The sequence below is a fragment of the Glycine max genome, chromosome 1 (genome assembly GCF_000004515.6).
Source record: "Glycine max cultivar Williams 82 chromosome 1, Glycine_max_v4.0, whole genome shotgun sequence".
In the NCBI taxonomy this organism is placed as follows: domain Eukaryota; kingdom Viridiplantae; phylum Streptophyta; class Magnoliopsida; order Fabales; family Fabaceae; genus Glycine; species Glycine max.
In genome coordinates this window covers 40,513,100-40,523,047 of record NC_016088.4, presented here as the reverse complement: position 1 = coordinate 40,523,047, position 9,948 = coordinate 40,513,100, and the positions used below count along the sequence as shown (strand labels likewise).

Genomic DNA, 9,948 nt, shown 5'->3' with positions numbered 1-9,948 from the left:
CGGATTCTTCGGAGTCTAGGCCTTGGGGGTAAAGACACTCAATTTGAGTGCTCCTTTAAGCTTATGTCAATCCCATATGGTTGGAGTATTCTCGCAAAACGGAGTGACCCTGACTGGTCATCTTATGATTTTACTTAGTGAGAGTGACCTGATATACCCATTGTGTGGTGTGTCTTGTTATGTACTTCTAAGCGCCCCAGGGTGGTTTTTCACTAACATGGTACCACATTGCATGTATGCTTGAGTCTTAGTATAATTGTTGCATAATGCTTGCTAATTGTTTATTATGAAATTGAGGAGTGTTATTGCGTCTTGACTCGAGTGTGTGATTCATGTGTAATGTGATTAGTAATTGAAAAACGAATTTTAAAGATAAAGTGGTGAAGTGACGTGGATTGTATTAAGTTGAGTTATGTTATAAATATTTCCATAATTTATTTTGATTACGTTTTGTTTATTTGTTTTGTTATTTTTTTATGTGATGACTCACTCCTTGTGTGTTATTTGTGTTTGGATTCTGTGATGATCTCGAACCTTGTGTTCCTAAGAGCAGATGATTAGGTGGATGACTTTAAAGAATCTTATGCCAGAGGACATTGAGACACAATGCTCTAATAGGATGTGACATTGGGGATGAGTTTTTATTTTAATTGCATGATGTTATTTTATTTTACCTCACTGATTTAACAAAACATTTTTTGTAAACTTTGATGGCCTTGTTTTGAGCCAAATATGTTTTTAATGAGTCTTATTTGGTATAGTGAAGTGAATGTGAACCTTTTATCCATGTGAATTTGTTGATCAATATTTTTATATGTTTTATTTATTTATATGTATGCCGGGGTAGAGGGTGTCACATTTGTCCTTTACGAGTTGACTTTTGAGTAAACTCTTTTTTTAGTAGACTTTGGACAAACTCTATAAACTCTAAGTAAACTCGGTAGACTCTCGAGTTTACCACCGAGTCAACGAGTTAACAAGTTAAAAAAATTAAACCAAAATGTAAGTCATTTTTTATTATTTTTTGTCTATTTAACATTCAACATACCTTCATTTAGTGTGATATTCTCAAATACAAAGTTCTCACCTTTAATAATATCAAACCCTTGTTCTCTAATAACATCAAACTCTCGATGAAAATGATCTACCACTACTATAATGTCTGCAAGTTATTATCTAGTAGTGATGTATTATTACTAGACTTGGTTATTTAAATATTCTAAACTTTATGATTTACTGTTTTTCTTTATTATATTGTTGAAATGTTTAATTAATATGTTATTTATAGATATTTTATTATTTTTATATGAAGTGGACTCTTACGAGTCTATGAGTTGAGTCTATTGAACTTTCACGAGTCTGCGTAAACTCTCGATTTTGATAACCTTGTTTAAGACTATTCTCAAATAAACATTACATGGTATAACATGTAAGTATTGCTTATATTAGTTTACTTTAAATGTAGCCTTATGAAAAAGTGAGTAGGTCCTTTGTTGTAAGATGGAAGGATGAACTAGAACATACTTAACATCTGCTAGACAATAATGACAACATGTACTTTATTACATGCAACTAAGATCTGGTGAACCCAACTATACTGACTGTATGGATATAACTCAGATTTCTATGGACTCACAGGAAATCATCAAGTGATCATGACTTATTTTGGAAAGAGTGTTTTCTTCCCGACCATCTTCAAAAATAGCTCTGACCCAAAAGTTTATCCTAAATGACACTCCTTGTACCACCAAATTCTTAACTCAGATACTTTTAAAGTCCTATTTAATGAGTACAAAGTAACTTTACAACAATTTGGTGAGTAACTAAGCACTCCTCTATCTGTCAAATTTTAAAATCATATACATATCTAAGATGAACTTAATGTTAATTTCAGGGTGTGTCGAATATCATGTACTCATTTATGAAAGCTACATGATTCACCCATCTGAATTTGGAAGGGATTATGGAATGCTTGATTGTTTATAATCATTGGAGGAAATATGCAAAGATTGGCTATGGATGAAAGACTTTTGCACAATCACAAAATTTGCAAGCTGAAACTCAAATATAATTTAAGTTCCCAGGTGCAACATCTAACTTTGTTTTATTTTGGATTTGTTTGTAATTTAAGTACATTATACTATACTAATATCTGTAAATTTTTGTTTATAACTCTTGGTGATATATTTTGTGGGAAATGATGCTTGGAACATATTGAAAACATTTGTGGGAAATTTTTGTTTATAAGTGGTATGTTTTGTGTAAGTTTTTGCTTATAACTCTTTATGGTATATTTTGTTATAACTTTGGTTTATTTTTAGAGTTTTTACAACTTTGAATAATACGATGTGTTATGTATAATTACAGTTGGTAATTTAAAAAACAGATAGGATATTAAAAAAAATCCAAAAAAACATCATTGATTTTTAGAAAAATCGATGTTGGTACTGATGTTGTTTTACCAACATTGGTTTTTCTAAACACCGACGTTGGTGAGAAGAAAACAATATCGATTTTTATAAAAACTGATGTGCTTTTGGTAAAATAACACCGTTTTTTAAAAACCAATGTTAACGTTGATACTTTTAATATCAATAATTTTAACATTGATTAATAATCGATGTTAAAGGTCTATTTTATGGTAGTGGTAATGCAAACATCTTATGAATTAAATTCTTAAATTCATTTAAATATGAATTTTTATTGTTACGAATATAAATAATATAGTTACTATTAGCGATTATTTTTTTAAAACTAAATGTATTCCTATTTTTAGTTTTTTTTTTAAAAAATTTTACATACTGTATTTTGTGAGAGATTAAAGAAGAGACATAATTAATAAATGTAATGAATAATATGTGAAAATAAAGAGAAAATTTTTATAAAATATTCAGAAAATAGATAAAAAGTAATAAATGCAATAAATATCGATGTTGAGAAGTTGTGAAATATTAATGATCGATATAATTAAAATATGTCAATTCTTTGAATGAAACAACAAAAATTTATTTGGTAAACACGTGAAAAAAAATGTAAGAAAATTTCTTTGTACTATATGCTTTTTTTTTGCCATCAAATTGTACTATATAGATTGGTTTGTTATAAAAAGTAATAATATAGATTGGTTTGTCAAAAAGAGTAATCATATAGATTGGTGAGTGTAACGACGAGTTAACCATTCATTTATTTTATCTGCCATTTTTTCCAACTTCGCAAGTGGAGACTCAATAAATTCAATTAAGTTCAAATCGCGTTCATACCATGGCCTCCGGTCTCTCATAGACTTGGTTGCAAGCTAAATAAAATAAGTAAGAGAAATGATTCATAAATATTTTATTATTTTAAATATTATTTTGATATTTTTTATTTTTAGTTTTTTGTCATATCATAAATTTTATTATATTTATATTTTTTTCTTCCCTATCTCTAAATGTTAAATAGCATTATGGATATTATGTAAATTTTTTGATAAATAATTTGAACGCAAAAAGCAACGCGAGTGAACTGCGCCACTTCTCATGTGCATGTGATTTTGAAATCCGCGGTGAGACTTTGTAAATCGAATTCACTTGCTCTCGTTCAAGTTATTAGTCAACCGTCAATACAATAACTCTAAAGTATTGGCCTGGAGTCACCACGTACAGTTTTCGGATCACAGTCTATACATACCAAAAGAAAAAATAAAATAAAAAACATATTTAGAAAAATAGAAAATCAAATATCTTTATTTTAAAGTTTTAAATATACTTCTAATCCTTACAATTTAACGGTTTTTCTTTTCATCCTTGCAAAAAGAAGTTTTACTCCTTATTAATCATGTTTATTTTGCTTTAAGTCTTTAAAGTAGTTTAAAGAGCACTTTTTTCACTGTTTGATGCACTATCTAAATTTTTTTAAGGATGAAAAATAAAATAAACATAATTTGAAAGACTAAAATATTTTTTTTGCAAGAATGAAAGAAAAAAATAAAATGATAAATTGCAAGAACTAAAAATATATTTAATCCTATTTTAAAATAGAATAATCAAAATTGTATATAAACCAAAAAGTTGTAAATTAAGCTGTCAAATTTCCACAAACCTATATGTGTAATAACCAAATTAACCAAGTGAATGAAGTTTTGTTGTGGAAGAAATGTTAAGAAGAGCCCAAAGAAGATGAGTAGCTTAGAGTGGACGAAGTAAAATAATACTTGTGTAACCTATAGAGACAGAGAATACTTGGACTGTCTCTCCCATGATCAAGAGTGTGATGTCATGGTTGAGGTGGGTTGCTTCTAAAGAGTGAGGAAAGTTTTGTGGTTAAGGAACACCTAGTGAGAGGTGATGTTGCCTTCCAAGAACCAAGGGGTTATGTGGTAAGATGTCTTTCGATCCCTCCCAAGAACCAAATCATTTTGTGGTGAAGTTCACCAAAAGAGGTGTGGAATACTTGGTTTATCTCTCCCATGACCAAGAGTGTAGTGTCATAGTTGAGACGATTTATCTCCAAGCCAAGAACAAGTGTGGTCCTATAGTGGGGAAGTAGTTGTGTTGTGAGGCTAGGAGTGGCTCAAACTTAAGTGTTTCTCCAAGAGCTCAAGTTTAGCTTTGTGGAGTGGTGAACCTTTTGAGATTGTTGTTGTAAGTCAAGAGTGTCTTGTACTCAAGTTTTAGTGAGATACTCTCTAGGAGAGTGAGGACTAGACCTAATCTAGGTTTAGGGCGAACCAATATAAATTCCTTGTGCTGAATATTCTCTTCCTATCCATATATATTGTCCTATGAATTGTCATGCATTACGAGCATCCGAATGTCATACATCAGAATGCATCTTTAAAAGGTTTTTTTTGGCAAGCTTAACTTGGTTATAAATTTTCATATTTGAACTATATAACCTTTGTGATTATAAAATCTATTTCAAATCAATTCAATCTTTTACATTAAGTATGAGAGCTTTTAGAAAAAAATATAGAAATAGATTTGTGTATGAAAAATTTTCAAGCAACATTTTGAACAATATCTTTCTAAGTATAGCATTATGCACAATAACTTTTCGAGTGCATTATTCAATACAACAACTTTCTAAGTATTGATTCATCATAACATGAATTAAGTTTTTTACAATAATAATACTACGAGAAATACTTTTATTTAAGTATTGAGTCTTTTGAACATAAGCATATATACATTGGCATTAGGTTCTTATTATCATATTAAAACATTCAATAATTAATGTAGTGACTAACGACATAGAAAGCTTATCTGTGTAAGTGATTAAACCTTTGTGTCGATACTTTCTGAACACCACGATAATCTTGGGTAAAAGTTTCAAGAAAAGTTGGCAAAGTCACAATTCAACCCCCATTTCTTGTGACATTTTGATCCATTTTAGGTGTTGGGTTTCCTTGCCCCGTCCTCACCCCTACATACTGAAAACATGATTGGGAAACTTACAATCGATTGACATTGAAGCCAAAAAGGAATACACCTATTATAGATCTCAATGGCTTCTCACTGCATCTGATAAGTGATAAAATTGATGTCAAAACTTACCATGCTTTGGGCTATATATACAATTTCACAACAATAATTGGAAGCCAATTATGTTTCCATCATTGTTCATTGATTGATTCACTCAAACCCAGTAATTTGGTATAGTGACAAAGTCAGCATGGATATCATGTTATTACTTTTTCCCTTATGCACCAATGAGCACATCGGTTTGGTACCTCTTATGCATCTACGTCTATTCATTCACTACTATAACATTCCTGAGTGTCGATGTCTCAACAACTCACAGTATGATACTTAACATGATGATACTTCACTCAACTTCCTCAATGGTCAGAACCCTCCACCGATTATAATCCTCTGTAAGTAGTCCTTTCTAAGGCATCAACAACTAGCTTTGATACTCTTGTAGCGCCCAACTACTTTTATGATCAATGACTATCCGCACAAACCAACATAATATTTTTAACATGTTTTGGCCTCACTCACACATCTCCTAAGAAACTCCCAACCAGGTCACCTATATCGAAATTGGTCCAAGTCAAGCATGTTTAGTTGTGGAGTTTGTAAGTAATTGACTATTGAAAATAGATGTATATTGTTGGTGAATATATATATATATATATATATATATATATATATATATATATATATATATATATATATAATTTTGTAATTGTATCATTAGCAGTATAATAAACGTCCTTGTAGCCATCGTCGATTTTGAAACTTAAGGAAAATCTAAAGCCAATCTTGTATCCAGTCAAAGCTCGTCAACATTGTGGCTAGTTCGGGTAGATACTCATGGGCACAGTGTAGTTGTCATGCCTACCTTTAGTCCTTCAAATTTTTTCTTATGATCTTCATTTCTATAAAATTTTGTTTTCAATTTTAGTCCTTAATGATACTATTGAATTCCTTATAAAATGGTATAGTTTTTATATTAATCTCTCTTATATTAGAAGATATTCATTTTAGTCCTTAATATTTTCTTCTTGTGACTTTGATTTCTATAAATTTTATTTTTTAATTTTAGTCCTTAATGATAGGTTTTAGTGCTTTAAAATGGTAAACTTTTAATATATATTTTTTACTTGGTTCCCCAGTGAGACTCTAAAGTATTCTCATAAGTTTCGTTTCTTTGAGTTGATTATGGGATTAATCTTTGATCTGAAACTTAATCACACTTAAAGTTGCACACTCTTCTCCAAGGATGTATTATGTGAGAATCGAACTTAGATTATTTTTTATATACTCAGTGTGTTACAAATTGAGCTACATACACTCATTCAGTGAAGTTTTAATATAAATATTTTATAGGCTTAAATATGTTTTTAATCTTTCAAATTTAGGTTATTTTATGTTGGGTCCTTCAAATTTGAAGTTGCTTTGTTTAGTTCCTAAAATTCATAAAATATTCTTTTTAATTCGTGTGCGTAATGTGAGTCAAATAGAGAATAAAATATTCACAATTTGTAGCAACTTTTGATGACTACAATTTAATTTTTCTATTTGACTTAATTATGGAAGTTTTAAATGGTCAAAAGTCATATTTTATAAATTAAAATAAAAAATCAATTTCTTGCGATCAAGAGCAGTGACAAGTTGTAATATCTTGTTCTCCATTTGACTCATGATAAAGAGGAACTGAAAAAACATTATACAAATTCTAAAGACAAAAAAATAACTTTAAATTTAAAGTAATAAAAAAATAACTTAAATTTAAGGGACAAAAATATATTTAAGTGACACCTTTGTATTCTGGTTAATCAATTCAAGCCGAGTAGGCATGAGTCACGAGGACTGTGCAAAGGTTAAAAATTCTTCTCTTGGTAAAAGGCTACTTTTAAGCCGGAATCTAATATAAATACCTGTATGCCAGATCTGCAGTTCTCATGTCTCATAAGGAAAGCCAAGGGTAAGTGTGGGACTCAAAACGGTGATGATGGTTGAAGTTAAGAGGAAGGAGCCGGACACCGAAACCAGTCCCGGAGATGACACAACAAGGCATACTAAGAAGACAAAGGTCCAACCAGGTGAAACCTTTTTCGCAGTTAAGGTCACAGACAACATCAACACATCATCTCCGTCGTTTATTCAGCCAATGCTTGACAGCGAGAAAACGCCATCCTCGGACTCCAAGGGTTCAGCGGGTATGTTGTACAACAGTACTTGATATTGGCACCTAAAATAACCTGCAATTGATTTTGGTTTTCCAAAATTAATCAATTTCGACAAGTAAAATTGATTTTGAAAAGAATTTAAAAAGTTTTACTTTTCTATTTCAACAAGGAATCAACGTATTTCAATAATAACTTTTTTAAAATTATTCTTTATTTTTCTCATTTATTTTGTATGAATTGATATTAAGCATGAAAAATCATGAAATAATTTTAGAGAAATTAAGATACAGCCTATTATAGTTATATTTGACAAAATTAACACAAAATATCCTTAAAAAGTGAAAAATTAGTGAGTAGTTGAAAGTATATAACTGAAAATTGTTAAACTAACTCATTGATAAGGTTGTTAATCACTTTTACAATCTATTGTAAAATTATGTTTGAGATAAAAGTAATTTTACCAGCAGATCTATAAGATTCTTATTTTCATGTTAATTTTATTTTATCCGTTGAATTTATTATATTAAAATATGTCTCATAACATTTTTAAATGTAAATCAAAGATGCACTAAGACATATAGTTTACATCCTTTGGTTTATATTACTGATGTTAACGAAGGATGCTTAATTACTTTACTTTTTCTTGCCAAGTGTATCCTTACAAGAGATAAAAAAAAAAAAAAATTAAATATGTATGCATGTGATTCTCATGTCTCATCAGGAAACGCTGCACCGTCTAATTATTCATCAATCGTTGACCCACATTCTCCCCAAGGAAATGGCAGTCCACAATCTCAACCCTCCGTCTCGACCAATCGTAGCATATCAGACGTTGATTCAGCGGGTAAGCTTCTATTACGTTGGATTTTCGCATGTCCAATATATGAGGAGTGTAGGGTTAGTCCAATCAAAATCGATCTTGACAATTATAATTGATTTTGAAAAAAGAAATTAAATGTGTTATCAATACTTATATTTTCGGTTAAACGTGATCAAATTAAGTTTTTATACTTTTATATTGATGAATTTGGTCTTTAAATTTAATATATATATATATATATATATATATATATATATATATATATATATATATATATATATATATATATATCATAAGTGGTAACTATAAAATGCATGATGAATTCTCGGAAAAGAGATTAAATTTATGTGTTTCTTAAAATTTAATGAACAAATTTATTGATACAACAATATAATAACATTAATTGTAGACTAGCTAAAAACACATTTTTCCTTCAAAAAGTTAACAAACTCACATGATATTGACACAAGCATGCGCGTTGTATTTGTAGTACAAATGTTAGAGGCAGGCTCAGGGGTCACTGTACATGTGGACCTTGATGAGCGCGTCGGAGAATATGTTGTGAAGATCAAGAGGAGCATTAATTCAACTGCAGAAAATGAACATAAATTGGAAGAGACAAAGCAATTGGCTGAAAGTGCTGGAATGTTGTTAGTTCAAGCTGAGGTCCTTCGTCACATGGGAGAGCAACTACTTGTTAAGTACAGAGAATCGGTTCAACGTGTAATCCGAAAGCCTGCGCTCAGAATTGATTTCTCACCATGAGTAACTTTCCTACGTTCATTCTGCCATTCTGGGATAAAACTTAGGTTGACTAAGTCAGGTGATTTTTGAGTTATTTTTTAATGAATATTAAAATTTTATCTCGCCAATTTATATGATAATAGACGTTTTATTGATGTAAATTATTGAGATAAAATTTTAATTTTTATTAAAGAATATCATTAAAAACACTGAGTTATGTCTTATTTTTTATTATGTTTTTTCTGTTAAGAAGTATCTTGCCTCTGATCCGATTGCATTGAATTACTAGGATATTAAGATGTTTCTCCACTAGCTGGGTGGAGATCGTAGATCTAGGTCGTTGTTGTAAAATAACATGGTGATGTACCTAAGAAGTAACATGGGTATGGTTCTGATCTTTTACTTTTGAATTCGATTTAATAAAAGTGTTGTTTTGTTAAATCTGGTGCATTATTTAGTAGTTATTGTTCTCGAAAACGATAAATGTTAGTAACAATTTCTCCCTCACTCTTATTTTAATATTCTCATGATTAAAATTTATTATAAATTATTAGTTTTAGTAGGTTCCTATTTTAAATCAAAATAGAGTGAGAAAAAAATTATTAAAATGAATGATTTTTAATAAATTTCTATCAATTAAATACATAGTGTTAGAAAGATAATGTAACTGAAAAATTTCTTTTATCGTTCAATATTGGTTGTTGGTTGTAATGTTAATAGTTTTTGCTAGTGAGATAAATTCGAAAACACAAAATCTTTTTTTTTTAAC

At 29.8% G+C, this 9,948-nt stretch overlaps 1 protein-coding gene across 2 annotated transcripts; it reads left to right on the top strand.

Annotated features, from left to right (window-relative positions):
- The first annotated feature begins 7,254 nt into the window (after positions 1–7,254).
- On the top strand, positions 7,255–9,620 carry LOC100527430 (uncharacterized). 2 transcript variants are annotated; one of them, XM_041014938.1, is made up of 4 exons: positions 7,255–7,305; positions 7,375–7,645; positions 8,337–8,459; positions 8,926–9,620. In XM_041014938.1, exons 2-4 carry the CDS (start codon positions 7,435–7,437, stop codon positions 9,198–9,200), a joined length of 609 nt encoding a protein of 202 aa, XP_040870872.1. In that variant the 5' UTR covers positions 7,255–7,305; positions 7,375–7,434; the 3' UTR covers positions 9,201–9,620. The 2 variants fall into 2 exon arrangements, with proteins under 2 accessions (XP_040870872.1, NP_001235969.1); NM_001249040.2 differs by lacking the exon at positions 7,255–7,305 and having other exon boundaries at positions 7,388–7,645; positions 8,926–9,254.
- Positions 9,621–9,948: the final 328 nt, after the last annotated feature.